Source organism: Polyodon spathula, chromosome 45 (assembly GCF_017654505.1).
Source record: "Polyodon spathula isolate WHYD16114869_AA chromosome 45, ASM1765450v1, whole genome shotgun sequence".
Taxonomy (NCBI): Eukaryota; Metazoa; Chordata; class Actinopteri; order Acipenseriformes; family Polyodontidae; genus Polyodon; species Polyodon spathula.
Window position 1 is genome coordinate 2,234,770 of NC_054578.1, and position 24,139 is coordinate 2,258,908.

The 24,139-nt window shown below is 42.9% G+C and overlaps 1 protein-coding gene across 6 annotated transcripts in view; it reads right to left on the reverse strand.

Moving 5' to 3' along the window:
• Positions 1–1,231: 1,231 nt before the first annotated feature.
• Positions 1,232–24,139, reverse strand: part of LOC121305931 (potassium voltage-gated channel subfamily C member 1-like) — a 37,192-nt gene continuing 14,284 nt past the window's right edge. Inside the window, exons 2-6 of one of the 6 annotated variants that reach the window (XR_005948129.1) lie at positions 23,216–24,139; positions 22,054–22,266; positions 18,619–18,764; positions 13,289–13,334; positions 2,103–2,217 (exon numbers count right to left, since the gene is read on the reverse strand). The exon at positions 23,216–24,139 is cut by the window's right edge and continues 34 nt beyond it. Coding sequence is in view for 5 of the 6 variants with exons in the window: in XM_041237609.1 (XP_041093543.1) it covers positions 18,655–18,764; positions 22,054–22,266; positions 23,216–24,139 (1,247 nt within the window). In the remaining variant the exon portion in view is untranslated. Of the gene's footprint in view, positions 1,408–2,102; positions 2,218–13,288; positions 13,335–18,618; positions 18,765–22,053; positions 22,267–23,215 lie in introns of those variants that run through there. The other 5 variants (XM_041237609.1, XM_041237611.1, XM_041237608.1 and 2 more) reach the window with 5 other exon arrangements.

The window sequence follows — 24,139 nt, forward strand, 5'->3', positions numbered from 1 at the left end:
GCAGACACTGTAATCCCAAGTCCATGTCTTCATCCGTCCCAAACTCCCTGGAATCCAAGTCCTATGAACAGCCTTGCATTCTCAACTGTAGTCTTTGTTATTAAAATTATTGTTGTTAGGAAGATAAATTAGGTAAATAAATATTGATCTTTTGCGTTATATGATCTCCCACAATTATCCATAGTCTCTGAAGACCTTCTTTGACATATATCTATATATATATATATAGACACACACACACACACACACACACACACACACACACACTACCTTGTGCGCATGTATTAGAACACCCCCCCACTGCTTCTCTAGTTTCAATTCGCTGCGCGTCTCAAACCAAACCACAGTCCCTGGAGATCTTGGGTCACAGACAGCGGGCAGATTCGGGCCGGTCCGGATCCAATTGGACGGCTGCAGGCTGTGTTTTTAGAAGCTGAAATTTACTCGAGCGTGACTGATTACAGAGCGGGGCGGGGCTGCGGGGCGGGGCGGGGGGGGGGGGGGGGGGGGGATTGAAATTCTCACGCCCAGAGGTTTTCATGCAAATCAATCAATAGATCAATAGTTAAAATCACAAGTTTTGGGGTGATCCGATAAATGTACGCACTGCTGTGTGTCTGTGTGTGTGTGTGTGTGTGTGTGTGTCTCTCTCTCTCTCTCTCTCTCTCTCTCTCTCTCTCTCTCTCTCTCTCTCTCTCTATATATATATATATATATATACACACACACATACTACCAAGTCTCATTGATTAGGACCGCTGTTTGATATTCAATCCTGATTTATAATCCAGGAGCATCCTTTCAGATTGGGAAAATCTGCAACAGCACACCTGCAAGCAGTCTATCCAGCATCCCATTCCAGCACTGGGGGGGGGGGGGGGGGGTTGAGGAGGACCGTCCCGGGGATCCTCTGAATCGGCCCAGGAACTTAGGAGGGGGTGGGGTGTGGAGAGAAAGGGGAAGATGGTTTTGCACTTTGTACACCTTCCAGCAGCTTATAGAGTCCGTTAAACGTCTTGGAAAGCAGCATGGAGAGGCTCGGGTATCTATCAATCTGTAAATCCGCTGGGCTCAGAGAGAGAGGGGGAGAGAGAGAGAGAGAGGCGTGACGTGGGCAGCTTGGGAATCGGCCCCCGGTTCAAACGCAGGTGCCCCGTGGGTGTGGGACAGTGATGGTAGAAATTGCTGCTCCAGACTTCCAGGTAATGGTGCGTGCGTTTTTTTTTTTTTTTTTTTTTTTTTTTTTTTGTTTTGAACGCGCAAAATGCGTTAGTCTTCCTTCCAGCAATGGATTCAAACCCGCAGGGTCTGCTTTGGCCAGACAGATCGATAGATCGATAGATCGATTGATATATATAGTTGATCGTCTGTGGGTGTTTTTTTAGTCTCTTTCATAGTTCCCGTTGGCTGATGGATGGCGTTGGGTTTGGTTTTAGTTTTCGAAAGGGAAATTGAAGGAAAAAAAAAACAAAATATAATATTAAGATATACTAATAATAATAAGAACAATATTATATATAAATAATAATATCCATAATAATATTGGTCGGACCCAAATATAAATTAAATATTTTCATTAACTAAATGTCAATATTATATTTAATTCTATTAAACCCTCAATAAAAAAGTTATTTTTTCGTAGATAAACAAATTGTTTTGCTGATAATAATAGAATCTTATTATAATTATTATAATAATAACTATTATAATATTATATTATAAATGTCGTTTACAGGACTCAAGAACGGGAGCAAGCAAAGCGTAGTTGAGGGGGGGGGGGGGGGGGGGGGGGGGGGCTGAGTTAATATTTCTCTTTTAAGTAATCGATCGCCGTTGACGGCCAATCTGATTAATCCTCAAGCAAAAATAAAGCTCTTAACGACCGACCGACGGACCGATTAATCGAAGAGCCCGCGGGTGCAAGCAGACCGGTGCAAGCCACCGAACCCGGTAAGTCTGTTCGACCGATCGATTAGTCGGATAGTCGATTGATCGGATAATCGATTGCATACAGGGCTGGCACGCCACGACCCCTCCCCTCCCCTCCGCAGAGATCTGAAAATGTAAAAACGAAACAGTGATATGCTGTGCTGAGGCTGGGGGGGGGGGGGGGGGGGGGGGGGGGGGGGGGGGGTTTAAAGGAGAGGAGTTTCTATGTCACAGTAACAGCTTCTGCTTGCAAATATCTGACAAGAACGGGGCTGTCAGCATGATTCTCTGTGGATAGAAACAAAAAAAATGAATAAATAAAATAATAATAATAATAATAATAATAATAATAATAATAATAATAATAAAAATAATACAAAGTTAAAGAGGTAACAGAACACCCCTCGATCAGATATAATGGTATCTCCCATAGCTCCCACCCCACCCACCCCACCCCTAACCCCATTTTACAGTCAACATGGTCTCTTCCAGAGTCAAACATTCAATTTCTATTCAAGCTCAGTACATAACCAATCATCATGCAGCACTTGTATATAGTCCCCGCCCCCTTGCATCTCATTTACATAATTTACATAGCATTATACATGAAGAAGGCAAATATATATATATTTATATATCTATGTGTGTGTTTTTATCTATTACTCAAACATATTAACACTGATATGAATTATTGCACTTTATATGTGTTGATTAATGAATAAAACATAGTTAATCCCTTTTCAGTCATATTTGAAAGAGAAATCTTCCATTTGCGTTTATACTGAAGACACTGAGAGAGACTTCTAGTGGAAACGCTAGTCACTGAATTCACACTGAAGACACTGAGAGAGACTCTTCTAGTCGTGAGTCACTGAATTCACACTGAAGACACTGAGAGAGACTTCTAGTCGCGAGTCACTGAATTCACACTGAAGACACTGAGAGAGACTTCTAGTCGTGAGTCACTGAATTCACACTGAAGACACTGAGAGAGACTTCTAGTCTCACTGTCACACTGAAGACACTGAGAGAGACTTCTAGTCGCGAGTCACTGAATTCACACTGAAGACACTGAGAGAGACTTCTAGTCGTGAGTCACTGAATTCACACTGAAGACACAGAGAGACTTCTAGTCGTGAGTCACTGAATTCACACTGAAGACACTGAGAGAGACTTCTAGTCGTGAGTCACTGAATTCACACTGAAGACACTGAGAGAGACTTTCGAGTCACTGAATTCACACTGAAGACACTGAGAGAGACTTCTAGTCGCGAGTCACTGAATTCACACTGAAGACACTGAGAGAGACTTCTAGTCGCGAGTCACTGAATTCACACTGAAGACACTGAGAGAGACTTCTAGTCGTGGAAATGAGTCACTGAATTCACACTGAAGACACTGAGAGACTTCTAGTGGAAACGTTTGTCGTGAGTCACTGAATTCACACTGAAGACACTGAGAGAGACTTCTAGTCGCGAGTCACTGAATTCACACTGAAGACACTGAGAGAGACTTCTAGTCGTGAGTCACTGAATTCACACTGAAGACACTGAGAGAGACTTCTAGTCGCGAGTCACTGAATTCACACTGAAGACACTGAGAGAGACTTCTAGTCGCGAGTCACTGAATTCACACTGAAGACACAGAGAGACTTCTAGTCGTGAGTCATTAGTAATTGATATATAATGAGAAATTCCTTACTCAGCCATTCAATCACTCAGTCTAGCAAACCCACCTCAAACCATATACTATACCAATGGAATATAGCTATCTATATATATTTGCCTTCACTATATATATATTTTTACATTTTCATTTTTTTTAAACATATTTCACATAGAATATTGTATTATTGCTTGCATTGGAAGTCCGTGCACGATAAGAGAACATAAATGATTAATTATTATGAAAACTAAGAGGTATGGGAATGATGGGAGAGAGGGGGAGGGGAGGGGGGAGAGGGGGGGGGAATTACATCATTAAAAATGCATTTTTCTCTCAGCAATAATGCCTTAGACAAAACAAAAGTCTTAATCTTATTAGAAGTAGCTTAACATCACTATTTATGTTTCTATCTTGTTATCTCTAACTAGCTAAGTATTAATTATAGAGTAATATTGTAATGATATGGGTTCAACACCTGAGTATGTAGAGCGTTCGAAACAAAAATAATAATGTATATACTAATAATAAAGAATGTACAGTGGTTAGAATGCGCACTGTCTAGAATGTACAGTGGTTAGAGTGCGCACTGTCTAGAATGTACAGTGGTTAGAGAATGCGCACTGTCTAGAATGTACAGTGGTTAGAGTGCTCACTGTCTAGAATGTACAGTGGTTAGAGTGCTCACTGTCTAGAATGTACAGTGGTTAGAATGCGCACTGTCTAGAATGTACAGTGGTTAGAGTGCTCACTGTCTAGAATGTACAGTGGTTAGAATGCGCACTGTCTAGAATGTACAGTGGTTAGAGTGCTCACTGTTTAGAATGTACAGTGGTTAGAATGTTCTCATAAGCGCTGAATAGAAATTATTAGTGCAAACAAATATATATTGAAATCTGCAGCCCTGGTCAGAATGATTTACATCACCTACAAGATTAGAATTGAGGCATAATTTTATATATATATCAATATATATATATAATTGTCATATTTTATTTCACGCACCGATGTCATCAAATAAACTACAAAATTACCTTGCTAGAAAAAATCTACCGGAAGCCCTAATATCAGTCCAGTAGTGTTTCATGTTAGATTTCTGAAACGTCACATTTTTCAATTAAGTGAAGTCTTTGGAAAACTACAGAGTGGCGTGGAATTCAATACGTTAACAAGGGAACATTATTCAGCAGCTTTCACTGGACTCTATGAAGCTGAGGGAGTTCATTCTGAGGGAGTTCATTCTCAGCAGCTTTCACTGGACTCTATGAAGCTGAGGGAGTTCATTCTATATAGAGGGGGTGCAATTCAATATGTTAACAAGGGAACATTATTCAGCAGCTTTCACTGGACTCTATGAAGCTGAGGGAGTTCATTCTATATAGAGGGGGTGCAATTCAATATGTTAACAAGGGAACATTATTCAGCAGCTTTCACTGGACTCTATGAAGCAGCATTCTATATAAAGAACTACAGCTCCCAGCATGCCTCACCGTGGCCGCGGGCACACTGCATCTAAGAACAAGGGACCCATTATAAAAAACTCAGAGCCAGCACAGCTGATGCTGGGAGCTGTAGTCCTAGCCAGCAAAGCGAGTTCTTTCATTGGGTGGTGATGCAAATCCTTTGGCCACAGCTGTAGAGCGTGGGCCACTGTCGCTCCAGTTAAACACTGTTTGAGGTCGTTTGTGATTTTGTACTGATGTTTTCACACATGTTTGAAGGTTTAGTGAATGCAACTCTGATCATGAGCAATTAAACACATTGAGAAACCAACTGCAAAACAATCAATAACTAAACTCAAAAACAGAAGCCTCCATTCAAAATATGCAAAGGCTTTCTCCTTTCATCCTTTCCTCTTTTCTTCAAGTTCCATTAAAAAAAAATCAATCTGGAGTCCGTCTTCGAAAACAAGCACAATAAATAAATAAATAAATAAATCTCTCCAAAAATTAAAATCCACATATTGTCTTCGAAGAGATCTCTCTCTCTTTCTCTCGCACCACCCACGCAGAAAGAGAGAGGGAAAAAAAAAACTACAAGTCCCAGAATGCAACACAGGAAGGAAAGAAGTTTGAGAGGGAGGGGCAGGCCACGTCCTTTAAGGCCCCTCCCCTCCTCGGCATTCCTTTTTCTTAAAAGTCATTTTCAGCAAGATCAAGAAGAGCAGACAGCGCCCCCTGGACCCCTGGATGGTTCACAGCAGCACGGATTCATTTTGCATTGAAATGTATTTATAATGCATGGAGTCCCATATCATACATTGTACATCAGCGCCTCAAAAAATAAACTGTATGCTTCTAGGTTGCCATACTTTTGGCGCTGCAAGGAATATGAGTTTACAGATATTCTGTCTATTTCTATATCTGTGTGGGGGGGGGGGGGGGGGGGGTCGCTGATAATTTTCATAACAAACAAATTTCAATAGTTTTTCACAGCATTGTTATTCGTGTTCAGTTACTCGCTTCCTAAAATCCTCTCACTGTGTTTGGGTTTTAGATTATCTTCCTGGGCTGGGGGGGGTGAGGTGTTCGCTCGCTCGATTTGTTTCTCTCGATTTTTCACAACCCCACTTATCAAAATCCTCTCACTGTGTTTGGGTTTTTAGATTATCTTCCCGGACCCTCACACTGGGGGGGGGTAGTGACTCTTTCGCTCGCTCGTTTGTCTTTTTTTCTGTTTGCAAACAAAGACCCTATTTTTAACAAAGTTTGCGGGTGGATCCATGCCTAGAGGGAAGGGATAGGAGACCTGGCAGCGTCGCAGCGGGCCGGGGGCCCCGTGGCATCTCCGGGTTTTTGTGTGACGGGTTTCAGTCTCATGGAGTTGCCCGTCATCCCCGCGATGTTATTCAAGCTTCGGATTTCTCGATCCCCCGTCATTGCTTTTGGAAGCGAGGCAGGGGGGGGGGGGGGCAGGGGCGGCAGGGGGGGCAGGGGGGCAGGGGGGGTCGCCGCATCGGGTTTTTTTGAAGGTTTTTATTTCAATCGTTGTTCTGTCCTTTTAGCCGAAATCGTTTTGGGTTTTTTGAAGTTGTTTATTTCGTTGATTTGTTGATCGTTGTGGTTGTCGTGGTAACCCCCATAATGTTTTTTTTTCATGAGGATGAAAGACATTTTTTTAAATTAAATAATAACAAAGCAGAAAACAAATTTAAAAGAAAGACAAGACAAACAAAACGAAAAAAACATGAGTATCATGATTTTTTTTTTTTGCAGTAAAAAACAGTCAATACATTTTTATATCATTTTTTAAAAAAAAGACAGATCGCTAGCCCAGTCAGCAGTAATGACCTTTGAATGTTGAAACACTGGGCTCCAGTCTAGCTGCTATAGACAATCAAACACTGTGCTCCAGTCTAGCTGCTATAGACAATCAAACACTGTGCTCCAGTCTAGCTGCTATAGTCAATCAAACACTGTGCTCCAGTCTAGCTGCTATAGTCAATCAAACACTGTGCTCCAGTCTAGCTGCTATAGTCAATCAAACACTGTGCTCCAGTCTAGCTGCTATAGTCAATCAAACACTGTGCTCCAGTCTAGCTGCTATAGTCAATCAAACACTGTGCTCCAGTCTAGCTGCTATAGTCAATCAAACACTGTGCTCCAGTCTAGCTGCTATAGTCAATCAAACACTGTGCTCCAGTCTAGCTGCTATAGTCAATCAAACACTGTGCTCCAGTCTAGCTGCTATAGTCAATCAAACACTGTGCTCCAGTCTAGCTGCTATAGTCAGCAATCAAACACTGTGCTCCAGTCTAGCTGCTATAGTCAATCAAACACTGTGCTCCAGTCTAGCTGCTATAGTCAATCAAACACTGTGCTCCAGTCTAGCTGCTATAGTCAATCAAACACTGTGCTCCAGTCTAGCTGCTATAGTCAGCAATCAAACACTGTGCTCCAGTCTAGCTGCTATAGTCAATCAAACACTGTGCTCCAGTCTAGCTGCTATAGACAATCAAACACTGTGCTCCAGTCTAGCTGCTATAGACAATCAAACACTGTGCTCCAGTCTAGCTGCTATAGTCAATCAAACACTGTGCTCCAGTCTAGCTGCTATAGTCAATCAAACACTGTGCTCCAGTCTAGCTGCTAGTAGCTGCAAGTCAAACATTGTGCTCCAGTCTAGCTGCTATAGTCAATCAAACACTGTGCTCCAGTCTAGCTGCTATAGTCAATCAAACACTGTGCTCCAGTCTAGCTGCTATAGTCAATCAAACACTGTGCTCCAGTCTAGCTGCTATAGTCAATCAAACACTGTGCTCCAGTCTAGCTGCTATAGTCAATCAAACACTGTGCTCCAGTCTAGCTGCTATAGTCAATCAAACACTGTGCTCCAGTCTAGCTGCTATAGTCAATCAAACACTGTGCTCCAGTCTAGCTGCTATAGTCAATCAAACACTGTGCTCCAGTCTAGCTGCTATAGTCAGCAATCAAACACTGTGCTCCAGTCTAGCTGCTATAGTCAATCAAACACTGTGCTCCAGTCTAGCTGCTATAGTCAATCAAACACTGTGCTCCAGTCTAGCTGCTATAGTCAATCAAACACTGTGCTCCAGTCTAGCTGCTATAGTCAGCAATCAAACACTGTGCTCCAGTCTAGCTGCTATAGTCAATCAAACACTGTGCTCCAGTCTAGCTGCTATAGTCAATCAAACACTGTGCTCCAGTCTAGCTGCTATAGTCAATCAAACACTGTGCTCCAGTCTAGCTGCTATAGTCAATCAAACACTGTGCTCCAGTCTAGCTGCTATAGTCAATCAAACACTGTGCTCCAGTCTAGCTGCTATAGTCAATCAAACACTGTGCTCCAATCTAGCTGCTATAGTCAATCAAACACTGTGCTCCAGTCTAGCTGCTATAGACAATCAAACACTGTGCTCCAGTCTAGCTGCTATAGTCAATCAAACACTGTGCTCCAGTCTAGCTGCTATAGTCAATCAAACACTGTGCTCCAGTCTAGCTGCTATAGTCAATCAAACACTGTGCTCCAGTCTAGCTGCTATAGTCAATCAAACACTGTGCTCCAGTCTAGCTGCTATAGTCAATCAAACACTGTGCTCCAGTCTAGCTGCTATAGTCAATCAAACACTGTGCTCCAGTCTAGCTGCTATAGTCAATCAAACACTGTGCTCCAGTCTAGCTGCTATAGTCAATCAAACACTGTGCTCCAGTCTAGCTGCTATAGTCAATCAAACACTGTGCTCCAGTCTAGCTGCTATAGTCAATCAAACACTGTGCTCCAGTCTAGCTGCTATAGTCAATCAAACACTGTGCTCCAGTCTAGCTGCTATAGTCAATCAAACACTGTGCTCCAGTCTAGCTGCTATAGTCAATCAAACACTGTGCTCCAGTCTAGCTGCTATAGACAATCAAACACTGTGCTCCAGTCTAGCTGCGATAGTCAGCAATCAAACACTGTGCTCCAGTCTAGCTGCTATAGTCAATCAAACACTGTGCTCCAGTCTAGCTGCTATAGTCAATCAAACACTGTGCTCCAGTCTAGCTGCTATAGTCAATCAAACACTGTGCTCCAGTCTAGCTGCTATAGACAATCAAACACTGTGCTCCAGTCTAGCTGCGATAGTCAGCGATCAAACACTGGGCTCCAGTCTAGCTGCTATAGACAATCGAACACTGTGCTCTAGACCTGATTGCTAACTATAGCAGCTAGACTGGAGCACAGTGTTACAGTGTTTAGTTTTTTTTTAAATTAGTTTTTTTGGGTCAGAAGCTGTGAGATTTTTTTCATTCTGGGCAGCGATATCGTCACACGCTCTATTTATTCGGAAAGCATTAGCTGCCTTCCAGCACAGGAATGCTACTGCTTTCTGAATGCAGCTTCAGAGGAATGCTTGAGATGTGAAACAGGAACACACGGACGGATTTTAACACTTATTTCCAGATCGCTATTTCATACAATGCATTCTGAGCCACAGATTTCCAATCAAATAGTTCAGTCATGAAAAAAACCCAAAATCCTGATTATAAGTCCAGTGGACTCCCCCTTTCCCTGTCTCTGATGGTACAAGCCTGAGAGCACAGTACACTGTATTAGTGAAGAGATTGTACCATAACAAGCAGGGAAAAGGGGAGGTCGACTGCAGAGCGATAGTTGTGATCATGTATGGCTGTTTCTGAGAGTGCATTGACGTATAGCAGACCTCGCTACACTTTCTTGATTAATGTTATTCATTTTTTTGGTTTTTTTCCACATTGAAGCGTCATGCGCGGAGAAGCAGGGAGAGGCTGTGTTTCATGTTTCTTCAGTAAATATCATTTCATCGGAGGTAGCTGCAGCACTGTGAAGTCCTGATGGAAGTGTTTGTAAAACATGTTGTAATCAAGGCTTGGGAGAGATATCGGACTCTCTTCTGATTCATGCCCTACAGTGTGTGTGTGCTGTTTAATTATATACTGTGTGTGTCTCTGAGTGTTTCTGTGTATGTGTGTGTCTGTGTGTGTTTCTGTGTCTGTCTGTGTGTGTGTGTGTTTCAGCGTGTGTCTCTCTGTTTGTGTCTGCGCATATATCTGTGTGTATGTGTCTCAATATGTGCGTGTGTCTGTGTGTTTCTCTATATGTGTGTTTGTGTTTCTCTATGTGTATGTATCTGTGTGTTTCTCTATGTGTGTGTGTTTCTCTATGTATGTGTGTGCTTCTCTATGTGTGTGTGTGTGTGTGTAACACGTAACAAAACCTCAGCAAACTATTAAGTGCTATTATTATACTATTTTGCTATTATTATATTATTAATTCAATTCGCTCCTGTGCCTCTCACAATGAAGTACGTCAGCGTGAGACAGCTGCTGAATCTCGGAGTCAGTGCTGTGCCATATCTTCGTGCTTCCCCACGTCATTTCAAAGCACACACATGTCAGCCCAGCGTCCCATAACATGCAACCACGTCATTCACATGCAACAACAACACACACACACAGACACACACACACACGCACACAGATAGATAAAGTCATAATCTGACAAAGAAAAGGCATTAAAATAAACTTAAAAAAAAAAAAATGTTCAAATTATTTATTTATTTATTTTAAATGTCTAAACTACCTTGGTCTCTTCCATGGCTGTGCATGTAACTCAAACTGTGTATTTGCAAAGACTTCGCCTTTAAATGTTGCAAATCTCACTTAGTTTTAGTTTTCCGAGCCTCTTTTTTGACGTTTGCTGTCAATCCAGAGATTGCGGCAGCCCCTCAAACCCTGTCTTAATTATTTCTGTGTCTCTGAGTCTGTTTTGCTTTGGCTGTGGGTTCAGGAGCTTCTCTTCAGCTCCAGTTGCGCTGCTGTGGTTACTGTGAATCGGGACAGCCCCTGGCTATAGGACTACAGCTCCCAGCATGCCATAGCGAGGGATGCTGGGAGCTGTAGTTCTTTAACTCCAGCGCTCTGGCTGTGGTCTTGTATCACAATACAAACCATTTCAACACCTCAGTCCAGCTGCCTGCCATAGACTCATGTCGGCTCATCTTTATATCAGCGATAGCGCCATCTAGTGCACAACTGGTGTATTGCCGGCAATCCCAAGTGTCAGATCACTAGGTGGCACTGTCTCTGCTATAGAGACCCTGGCTGTATTACACTGCGGCAGGCAGCTGAACTGAGTTGAACTGAAAAATAATAACCACAGGGTTTGAGGGGCTGCGATGCAGTCAGAGTGATGATTGTACAAACAGTAAGAAAAACGCAAACTTCAGATAATGCTGGCTGCAAAACTTTTAGATACAAATATAGATAAAATCATAGCTAGGGATAGATAGATAGATAGATAGATAGATAGATAGATAGATAGACAGAGCAGATAGATATAGATAGATAGATAGATAGATATCTAGACTAGATATATATATATAGATAGATCGATTATTATAAGATTTAAAAACATTATTATCTAAAATAATTTTAGTAATATTTAAATATTATTATCAGTGATCTGAAGTTAGATATATTATATATATATATATATATATATATATATATATATATATATATATATATATATATATATATAGAGAGAGAGAGAGAGAGAGAGAGAGAGAGAGAGAGAGAGAGAGAGAGAGAGAGAGAGAGAGAGAGAGAGAGAGAGAGAGAGAGAGAAAGAGAGACAGACAATAATAATAATATCTAAATAATAATTTTAATATTATTATCGCTGATCTGAAACAGCACGGAGCTATATATTAATTTGAATTTTATAAATCTTAGTTGTGAAGCCAGCAAACCCTGAGCAACTTCCTGATAAACTGGCCAGACGTGAAAATATAAAGATTTCCTTTCGCAGTAAGCACTGTGATCCACCGAGCACTGAGACTCCCAACCAAACAGGAGGAGAAGAGGGGCCAGAACGTGTCCTAGTTACCCTGCAAACTACCACCCTAGTGATCTCAAACTGCACTTACAATGTGATTATAATACAGTCTAGGCTAGTGATCTCAAACTGCACTTACAATGTGATTACAATACAGTCTAGTCTAGTGATCTCAAACTGCAGTTACAATGTGATTATAACACAGTCTAGTCTAGTGATCTCAAACTGAAGTTACAATGTGATTCAATACAGTCTAGTCTAGTGATCTCAAACTGCAGTTACAATGTGATTATAATACAGTCTAGTCTAGTGATCTCAAACTGCAGTTACAATGTGATTATAATACAGTCTAGTCTAGTGATCTCAAACTGCAGTTACAATGTGATTATAATACAGTCTAGTGATCTCAAACTGCAGTTACAATGTGATTATAATACAGTCTAGTCTAGTGATCTCAAACTGCAACAATGTGATTATAATACAGTCTACAATCTCAAACTGCAGTTACAATGCAATTATAATACAGTCTAGTCTAGTGATCTCAAACTGCAGTTACAATGTGATTATAATACAGTCTAGTCTAGTGATCTCAAACTGCAGTTACAATGTGATTATAATACAGTCTAGTCTAGTGATCTCAAACTGCAGTTACAATGCAATTATAATACAGTCTAGTCTAGTGATCTCAAACTGCAGTTCCAGTGTAATTCAATACAGTCTAGTCTAGTGATCTCAAACTGCAGTTCCAGTGCAATTCAATACAGTCTAGTCTAGTGATCTCAAACTGCAGTTCCATTGTAATTCAATACAGTCTAGTCTAGTGATCTCAAACTGCAGTTCCAATGTGATTATAATACAGTCTAGTCTAGTGATCTCAAACTGCAGTTCCAATGTAATTATAATACAGTCTAGTCTAGTGATCTCAAACTGCAGTTACAATGCAATTATAATACAGTCTAGTCTAGTGATCTCAAACTGCAGTTACAATGTGATTATAATACAGTCTAGTCTAGTGATCTCAAACTGCAGTTACAATGTGATTATAATACAGTCTAGTCTAGTGATCTCAAACTGCAGTTACAATGCAATTATAATACAGTCTAGTCTAGTGATCTCAAACTGCAGTTACAATGTAATTATAATACAGTCTAGTCTAGTGATCTCAAACTGCAGTTACAATGTGATTCAATACAGTCTAGTCTAGTGATCTCAAACTGCAGTTACAATGTGATTCAATACAGTCTAGTCTAGTGATCTCAGACTGCAGTTCCAATGTAATTCCAGTAGGTGTGTCTCAGTGCTGGTTGGGGTTCAGTTTGTCTTGCCCTTCACCTTGATCTAACTGCCCCGAGCTAATTTGAGATTTGGAAAGGGTACCTACCTCCCTCCTTAAACTTTTGTTACACTACGGGGGGCTGGCATCGACCCTACAGAGGTGGAGGGGGTGGGAGAGGGGAGGGGAGGGGAGATGGAGATTATTCAGACTCAGAGAGGGGAAGAGGGTGGACAGGGAGGGTGAGGCAAAGATTGACTCTGAAAACCACAGTGAGAGGAGAGAGAGGAGAGAGGAGGATCACTGGCCCCTCTCTTTAAAGGAGCGCTGACCATCTTTAAAATCCATTCTCTCACCTCTTATTAGCTTTATTAACAGGATCGCTGGCCCCTCCCTTTAAAGGAGCACTGACCATCTTTAAAATCCATTCTCTCACCTCTTATTAGCTTTATTAACAGGATCGCTGGCCCCTCCCTTTAAAGGAGCGCTGACCATCTTTAAAATCCATTCTCTCACCTCTTATTAGCTTTATTAACAGGATCGCTGGCCCCTCTCTTTAAAGGAGCACTGACCATCTTTAAAATCCATTCTCTCACCTCTTATTAGCTTTATTAACACAAGTCTGGTATGATGATATGATTTTTGCATTCTGCTCTCTTCCTGCATTCATTGTGGATTTGACGTCAATCTTTGCATTATTGTAAACATTACTGTAGAATGAAGACATCACAGACATTCACACTAATGCAAACAAAGACACATATACAGATATATATATATATATATATATATATATATATATATATATATATATATATCGAGATATATATGTCTCTAGCTTTACAACAAAAATTTGTACATGCAATATATATATATATATATAATTGGCTTAAAACAAATACACATGAGAAAAATATTTAGAGTCGAGATATCGAGATCTTCCTTTAGAAATTTACAACCCATACTGACTATAGCAGCTAGACTGGAGCACAGTGTTTGAGAGACTATAGAGAGAGGACTGGAGCACAGTGTTTGAGGAGACTATAGCAGCTAGACTGGAGCACAGTGTTTGATTGACTATAGCAGCTAGACTGGAGCACAGTGTTTTGAGAGAAGCTAGACTGGAGAGTGTTTGATTGACTATAGCAGCTAGACTGGAGCACAGTGTTTGATTGCTGACTATAGCATCTAGACTGGAGCACAGTGTTTGATTGTCTATAGCAGCTAGACTGGAGCAAGTGTATGATTGACTATAGCAGCTAGACTGGAGCACAGTGTTTGATTACTATAGCAGCTAGACTGGAGCACAGTGTTTGATTGACTATAGCAGCTAGACTGGAGCACAGTGTTTGATTGACTATAGCAGCTAGACTGGAGCACAGTGTTTGATTGACTATAGCAGCTAGACTGGAGCACAGTGTTTGATTGACTATAGCAGCTAGACTGGAGCACAGTGTTTGATTGACTATAGCAGCTAGACTGGAGCACAGTGTTTGATTGACTATAGCAGCTAGACTGGAGCACAGTGTTTGATTGACTATAGCAGCTAGACTGGAGCACAGTGTTTGATTGACTATAGCAGCTAGACTGGAGCACAGTGTTTGATTGACTATAGCAGCTAGACTGGAGCACAGTGTTTGATTGACTATAGCAGCTAGACTGGAGCACAGTGTTTGATTGACTATAGCAGCTAGACTGGAGCACAGTGTTTGATTGACTATAGCAGCTAGACTGGAGCACAGTGTTTGATTGACTATAGCAGCTAGACTGGAGCACAGTGTTTGATTGACTATAGCAGCTAGACTGGAGCACAGTGTTTGATTGACTATAGCAGTTAGACTGGAGCACAGTGTTTGTGTACTCCCCAGTAATGTTGTTGAAGCTGACACCCTGGGATCCTTCAAGAAGCTGCTTGATGAGATTTTGGGATCAATAAGCTACTAACAACCAAACGAGCAAGATGGGCCGAATGGCCTCCTCTCGTTTGTAAACTTTCTTATGTTTGATTGTCTATAGCAGCTAGACTAGTATCATTAAGATTTGAGTTTAGCCAATTGCATATATATATATATATATATATATATATATATATATATATATATATATATATATATATATATATATATATATACACAGACACACACACAACATATAAATGCTAGTCATACACAGATATATGATGATACACATTTCAATGTATTTCTCAGCAACCACGTCAATACATTACAGTATAAAAAACATCACTCCATCTGAACGGGTTATAAAAAACAAACTACACTGCCCATAATTCCACCGGCTCCACCTCGCCGCGGGGCGGTGCGGTGCATTCTGGGAGCTGTAGTCTTTAGTCTTTATCCCCCCGTTCCCTTTCATTAGTCAAGGCAAGGCAAGGCGGGTTAGTCTGGGGGGGGTTGGACACTCGTGCTGTGAATTGCCTTTAAGAAGTCGTTATTTGTCGGCAGGTATTAAATGCAGGTGTGCCTTGAGAACGTGTTGGTTTCAAAACTACAAAACACGTCTCCGCTGAACCTATACTTAGCAATAGAGACTCAAACAAGGCCTGCGGGTGCAGAGGCATGCTGGGAGCTGTAGTCCTATAGCCAGGGCTGGACCGATTTACTCTCTGTCGCGACCGACAACTTCCCAAAGGCATTGCGATAGAAATGAACAGGAGCCTCGCTGTAACCATGGTGATTAATGAACAGGAGCCTCGCTGTAACCATGGTGATTAATGAACATGAGCCTCGCTGTAACCATGGTGATTAATGAACAGGAGCCTCGCTGTAACCATGGTGACTAATGAACAGGAGCCTCGCTGTAACCATGGTGATTAATGAACAGGAGCCTCGCTGTAACCATGGTGACTAATGAACAGGAGCCTCGCTGTAACCATGGTGATTAATGAACAGGAGCCTCGCTGTAACCATGGTGATTAATGAACAGGAGCCTCGCTGTAACCATGGCGATTAATGAACAGGAGCCTCGCTGTAACCATGGTGATTAATGAACAGGAGCCTCGCTGTAACCATGGTGATTAATCAAGATGTTTGAACAGTGTGGGCTCCACGTGGGGTGGAAAGAGAAGGATGAGGGGTCCTACAAAATAGGGCTGTCTGCCTCACTGCCTGCCTGCATTTTCGTTTTTTTTTTTAATTCGTTTTTTTTTTTAATTAGCGCTTGTTTGTTAAAAGAAATCCGACACGCAGATTATCTGAATGATTTTAATTTGTGTTTTTTTTTTTTTTAACATATATATTCTCATACCTGGGTTCTTCTGAATCATCATTCTGCTACTTTTATCATTATTATTTATATATTTATCGTGTTTAATAAAGTAAATTTGCTCTTCAAAGCTTTTCTTGGTGGATAAATTGTAATGAGTCCACAGGGGGCGCTGTACCCAACGTCACCCTCTCACCTCTTATTAGCTTTATTATAATATATTAAACTATGGCTATTGAAACTCAGGGGGGTGTCTGAATCGTGTTTGGTGTTGCTGTATAATATATTAAACTATGGCTATTGAAACTCAGGGGGGTGTCTGAATCGTGGTTGGTGTTGCTGTATAATATATTAAACTATGGCTATTGAAGCTCAGGGGGGGTGTCTGAATCGTGTTTGGTGTTGCTGTATAATATATTAAACTATGGCTATTGAAACTCAGGGGGGTGTCTGAATCGTGTTTGGTGTTGCTGTATAATATATTAAACTATGGCTATTGAAACTCAGGGGGGTGTCTGAATCGTGTTTGGTGTTGCTGTATAATATATAAAACTATGGCTATTGAAACTCAGGGGGGTGTCTGAATCGTGTTTGGTGTTGCTGTATAATATATTAAACTATGGCTATTGAAACTCAGGGGGGTGTCTGAATCGTGTTTGGTGTTGCTGTATAATATATTAAACTATGGCTATTGAAACTCAGGGGGGTGTCTGAATCGTGTTTGGTGTCGCTGTATAATATATTAAACTATGGCTATTGAAACTCAGGGGGCTGTCTGAATCGTGTTTGACGTTGCTATATAATATTTTATGGTTGTTGTCTCTGTCTGTCTCTGTCTATATAACTTCCTCAAATGAAGCAAAAAAGTCACAAAATTAATAGATAAAAAATTAATAAAACCACAATAATACTCACAATAAGAAAATATTAGAATTATATTATAATTATTATTAATTAATAATATAATATAATAAGTAATCATAATAATAATAATAAATAATAATAATTAGGAAACGCATCATGGGAACCTTTTCTACGCTGTTATTCTTCTTGCCACCCAGAAATCCTTTGCTTTCTCATTCCCACAATGCTCTCTTCCACGGGCTTGTAGACAGTGGGCGGGGCAGGGGGCGGGCGGGGGCAGGGGGCGGGGCGGGGAGGATGGGGGAGTGAATTTTGATTGATTAGAAAACGATACACAACGATAAATTAAGATTTAGAAAAACAAAAACAAAAACATAGAAAGGGGGGAACGAGAGGAAAGTGGAGAAGGAGGGAGGGAGGAAGGGAGGGAGTTCGAACATAGGGAGAGGAGGAGGAGGAAGAGGAAGGGCTTCACGGACAGACGGACAGAGAGACACAAATACACTCACACATAGAGAGACCTGACTGGGTACTAAACTGGAGAGCTGCTCTGGGTGTCTGTCTGTGTGTGTGTGTGTCTGTGTGTCTGTCTGTCTATCTGTCTGATGTCTGTCTGTGTGTCTGTATGTGTGTCTGTGTTTTGTGTTTCTGTCTGTCCGTGCTTCTGTCTGTCTGATGTGTTTCTGTGTTTCTGTCTGTCCGTGTGTTTGTCTGTCTCTCTGTCTGATGTCTGTCTGTGTTTCTACCTCTCCCCCTTCCTCTCTCTCTTGTTCTCTCTCACGCTGTCTCACTCTCAGAACAACGCAGACTCACAACACAGCACAGAGGAATACACACAACACAACACAGGGGACCACACACAACACAGCACAACACAGCACAACACAGGGAAACACAAACAACACAGAGGAACACACACAACGCAGCACAACACAGGGAAACACACACAGTAAACCAACAGCACAGATTCCAATACTGTTGCAATATCCCAGTTCCAATGAAACAGACCAATTTCAATACAGTCCAATACACTTCAGTACACTCCAATACACTTCAATACAGTTCAGTACAGGATGCTTCTGACCTGTGTGTGTGTGTGTGTGTGTGTGTGTGTGTGCGTTTCCTCTCCTTTCCTCTACTCTCCTCTCTCATCGCTTCTCGCTCCTCCTCCCCTCTCTCTTCTCTCCTCTTCTCTATCCCCTCTCTCCCATCTCTTCCTCTCTCCTCTCCTTCTCTCCCATCTCTTCTCCCCTCTCTCCTCTCTCCTCTCTCTCTCTCTCTCCTCTCTCTCTCTCTCTCTCTCTCTCTCTCTCCTCTCCTCTCCTCTCTCCTCTCATTTTTTCATTTTTTACCTGTAATTCTTTTGTCTTTTGGCCTCCCTCAGTTTCCTATGACTTGATCCAGGAAGCAGCAGAGTTTGCATTGAGATCATGCAGGAAGGCCCCATCTTGTTTGAACCATTCCTCAGTAGAAGGGGGTGCGGGGCAGGAATTCTCACCTTTGAGGGAAGGGGAGGGGAGGGGAGGGAGAGAGGAGAGAGGAGAGGAGAGAGAGAGGAGAGAGAGGAGAGGAGAGAGGAGAGAGAGAGAGAGAGAGAGGAGAGAGAGAGAGAGAGAGAGAGAGAGAGAGAGAGAGAGAGGAGAGAGAGAGAGAGGAGGAGAGAGGAGAGAGGAGGAGAGAGGAGAGAGGAGATGGGAGAGGAGGAGAGGAGAGAGGGGGAGAGAGAGAGGAGAGGAGAGAGGAGAGAGGGGAGGAGAGAGAGGAGAGAGAGGAGGGAGAGGAGAGAGAGAGGAGAGGAGAGAGAGAGAGGAGAGGAGAGAGAGAGAGAGAGAGGAGAGAGGAGGGGAGAGGAGGAGAGGGGAGGAGAGAGCAGAGAGAGAGAGGAGAGAGAGAGGAGAGAGGAGAGGAGAGGAGAGAGGAGAGAGGAGAGAGAGAGAGAGGAGAGAGAGAGAGAGAGAGAGAGAGAGAGGGGAGAGAGAGAGGGAGAGAGGAGAGAGAGAGGAGAGAGGAGAGAGCAGAGAGAGAGAGAGGAGAGAGGAGAGGAGAGAGGAGAGGAGAGAGGAGAGAGGAGAGAGAGAGAGAGAGAGGAGAGGAGAGAGCAGAGAGGAGAGAGGAAAGAGAGGAGAGGAGAGAGGAGAGGGAGGGTGTGGGAGGGAGAGGGAGAGACAGGAGGAGGAGAGAGGGAGGTGAGAGGTAAGGAGATGAGATGACAATGAATCAGTCATGAAAATGGAAACCAAAAATATGAAAATCAGAGGCATAAGAATGAATCATTATTTAATTAAAAAACTAAATAATGAGAGCGAAGGAGATGAAATATGTACGGTTTCTATTGGCAACAGGAACTACAGAGATCCACACTGCTACTGGAACCATAATCATTACTGCTATAACACTGCACAGCTCTGAACCTGAAGAGACAGAGAGGAGGGGGGCCCGGACACTTCAAAAAACACTGGATGATTTGCAAGAGAAATTCAAGGGGGGGGACGGGACGGGACGTTTTTATTTATCTTAGAGATTGTTGCCATGCGAGTTTTTTTTTAAAACACCCAAATTTGATTTGTTTAATAATAAGGATGGGATTTTTTTCACCCATCTCTCTTTGCAAGCGCTTCTCCAGTTTTCATGAAACAGCAGCTGTTCAGAAGATTAGATTCTGGGGGGGGGGGGGGGGGGGTCTGTCTGTCTGTACCTCCGTCCACCTGTCTCGCATAGTGTTGCAAATGAAGACGACAAAATAACTGGAATGCAAACTACAGCTCCCAGCATGCCTCGGCACCGGGAGTAACAGTGAAGGATGATGGGAGCTGTAGTTCTTCACCCAGACCGGTTTGTTAAAAGGACTGAGAATTGTTAAAATGACCAGGACTGAAAGTCTTTGGTTAGAACCAGAATATAAACTACAGCTCCCAGCATGCCTCGGCTCCGGGAGTAACAGTGAAGGATGATGGGAGCTGTAGTTCTTCACCCAGACCGTTTTGTTAATAGGACTGAGAATTGAAATCTGAAAAGCGTGGATGTCTTTGTGTTTATTTTTTTTCTGTTACAATTCTCAAAGATCTCCATTTCCAATTAAAAAAACTAATTAAAAAAGCTAGCACCCCCTAGCTGTGCTAAACTGTATAGGCTTCACCTCCAAAGAAACTGAATTTCTAATCAGATTCCACTGTAGGTTTCTCCCCATAGAGTTTCATACAGGATACTGCAGTATAGCACTCTGTATTGTCTGTCAGTGTCTATAGCAGTCTGTATTGAATCTGTATTGTCTGTCAGTGTCTATAGCAGTCTGTATTGAATCTGTATTGTCTGTGTCAGTGTCTATAGCAGTCTGTATTGAATCTGTATTGTCTGTCAGTGTCTATAGCAGTCTGTATTGAATCTGTATTGTCTGTCAGTGTCTATAGCAGTCTGTATTGAATCTGTATTGTCTGTGTCAGTGTCTATAGCAGTCTGTATTGAATCTGTATTGTCTGTGTCAGTGTCTATAGCAGTCTGTATTCATCTGTATTGTCTGTGTCAGTGTCTATAGCAGTCTGTATTGAATCTGTATTGTCTGTGTCAGTGTCTATAGCAGTCTGTATTGAATCTGTATTGTCTGTGTCAGTGTCTATAGCAGTCTGTATTGAATCTGTATTGTCTGTCAGTGTCTATAGCAGTCTGTATTGAATCTGTATTGTCTGTCAGTGTCTATAGCAGTCTGTATTGAATCTGTATTGTCTGTGTCAGTGTCTATAGCAGTCTGTATTGAATCTGTATTGTCTGTCAGTGTCTATAGCAGTCTGTATTGAATCTGTATTGTCTGTGTCAGTGTCTATAGCAGTCTGTATTGAATCTGTATTGTCTGTGTCAGTGTCTATAGCAGTCTGTATTGAATCTGTAATGTCTGTGTCAGTGTCTATAGCAGTCTGTATTGAATCTGTATTGTCTGTGTCAGTGTCTATAGCAGTCTGTATTGAATCTGTATTGTCTGTGTCAGTGTCTATAGCAGTCTGTATTGAATCTGTATTGTCTGTGTCAGTGTCTATAGCAGTCTGTATTGAATCTGTATTGTCTGTCAGTGTCTATAGCAGTCTGTATTGAATCTGTATTGTCTGTGTCAGTGTCTATAGCAGTCTGTATTGAATCTGTATTGTCTGTGTCAGTGTCTATAGCAGTCTGTATTGAATCTGTATTGTCTGTCAGTGTCTATAGCAGTCTGTATTGAATCTGTATTGTCTGTCAGTGTCTATAGCAGTCTGTATTGAATCTGTATTGTCTGTCAGTGTCTATAGCAGTCTGTATTGAATCTGTATTGTCTGTGTCAGTGTCTATAGCAGTCTGTATTGAATCTGTATTGTCTGTGTCAGTGTCTATAGCAGTCTGTATTGAATCTGTATTGTCTGTGTCAGTGTCTATAGCAGTCTGTATTGAATCTGTATTGTCTGTGTCAGTGTCTATAGCAGTCTGTATTGAATCTGTATTGTCTGTGTCAGTGTCTATAGCAGTCTGTATTGAATCTGTATTGTCTGTGTCAGTGTCTATAGCAGTCTGTATTGAATCTGTATTGTCTGTGTCAGTGTCTATAGCAGTCTGTATTGAATCTGTATTGTCTGTGTCAGTGTCTATAGCAGTCTGTATTGAATCTGTATTGTCTGTCAGTGTCTATAGCAGTCTGTATTGAATCTGTATTGTCTGTCAGTGTCTATAGCAGTCTGTATTGAATCTGTATTGTCTGTCAGTGTCTATAGCAGTCTGTATTGAATCTGTATTGTCCCTGTTCAGTTTCTCCGTTTCTCCCCTCGTACCTTTTCGGATGTTCCCGTCCGGAGTGCGGAACTCCCCGGTGCTGAGCAGGAAGCAGGCGCGGTCGTGTGCATAGCGCTCCCCTGTCCCGCCCCCTCCCCGTCCCGCGGCGGGAGTGATAGGGGACTTCTCCTCCGGGGACAGCGCCTGGTCGATCGTGGGACAGTCCTCGTTAGCCAGGGCTGCATTTGCTGCATCTCCGTTCTGCTTTGAGTCTGAAACGCAGAGAGAAGGTGGGGGGCTGTGACAGGACTACGGCTCCCAGCATGCCTCTGCACCTGTGGCCATGGTGGAGGATGCTGGGAGCTGTAGTTCTTTATGCTATGGTCACTTATCACAAGCGATACAGACCTCTATTACGACACATCGTGTAGAGAATCGGTCCAGCCCTGGCTATAGGACTACAGCTACCAGCATGCTTCAGCTCCTGCAGCCATGGTAAGGCATGCTGGGAGCTGTAGTTCTTTAACACCAAGCTCTGTTGTGGTCTTGAATCTGCAAACACTTACAGGATATTCAAAATCAGGGTTATCTAACTTTAAAATCCATTCTCTCACCTCTTATCAGCTTTATTAACAGGATCACTGACCCCTTTAAAGGAGCGCTGACCATCTTTAAAATCCATTCTCTCACCTCTTATTAGCTTTATTAACAGGATCACTGGCCCGTCGATGGCCTTGACAGTCTTGAAATTGATTATGTGACCTGTTTCACTGCTCCCCTCATCCCTCCCTGCTGCTCTGCCCCTCTCTGAGCCTCACCTGGGTACAGCACACTGTCTCTGAGCCTCACCTGGGTACAGCACACTGTCTCTGAGCCTCACCTGGGTGCAGCTCAGTTATGAGTGGTTTGGCATTTCATGGCTTTTGTGCTTATATCAAAACAATTTTTAAACAAGGTTTATATATATATATATAAGATCAAATCCTTCACACACAAACACACACACACACACACACACACACACAATACATGTATGTATGCGTGTGACCCTGGCACAGTGCGTCTCTCTCTCTCTCTCTCTCTCTCTCTCTCTCTCTCTCTCTCTCTCTCTCTCTCTCTCTCTCTCTCTCTCTCTCTCTCTCTCTCTCTCTCTCTCTCTCTCTCTCTCTCTCTCTCTCTCCTCTCTCTCTCTCTCCTCCTCTCTCTCTTTCTCCCTCTCACCTGCACGGTTGATCTCAATGATTTCCTCCTGTGCTAGCGGACAGTCCCCCCCCAGTCCCTGCTGTCCCAGGATGCTCTGGGGCGAGGTCCCGAGGGCGGCCGCGTCAGGCTTGCAGTAATTGGGGGATCCCGGCTGGGGGGGGCGAGGGATGTGCTTGTTCTTTTTTTTCGGGAGCTTCTGCTTGGCCATCGCTAGAGAGTAATACATGCCGAAATTGTTGACGATGACCGGGACGGGCATCGCGATGGTCAACACCCCGGCCAGGGCACACAGCGCCCCCACCAGCATCCCGGACCACGTCACGGGGTACATGTCCCCGTAGCCCAGCGTCGTCATGGTGACCACGGCCCACCAGAACCCGATGGGAATGTTCTTGAAGTTGGTGTGGGCGCTGCCAGTCAGGTCCGCCGGGTCGGCGCCGATCCGCTCGGCGTAGTAGATCATGGTGGCGAAGATGAGGACCCCCAGCGCCAGGAAGATGATCAGGAGCAGGAACTCATTGGTGGAAGCCCTCAAGGTGTGCCCCAGGACCCTCAGCCCCACGAAATGGCGGGTGAGCTTAAAGATTCGCAGGATCCTCACGAAACGGACCACCCTGAGGAAGCCCAGGACGTCCTTGGCTGCCTTGGACGACAGGCCGCTCAGCCCCACCTCCAGGTAGAAGGGCAGGATGGCGATGAAGTCAATGAGGTTCAGGGAGCTCTTGATGAAGTCCATTTTGTCCGGGCAGAAGGCGATGCGGGCCAGGAACTCCAGCGTGAACCAGATGACGCAGACGCCTTCCACATAGGTGAGCCACGTGTCCGTCACCACCTCAAACACCACCTCCTGGCGGGTCACGTTGCCCACGGTGACGTTCTCCGTGCGGTTCACCACCGAGTTGAATGCCTCGTGGGTCTCCAAGCAGAACGTGGTGATGGAAA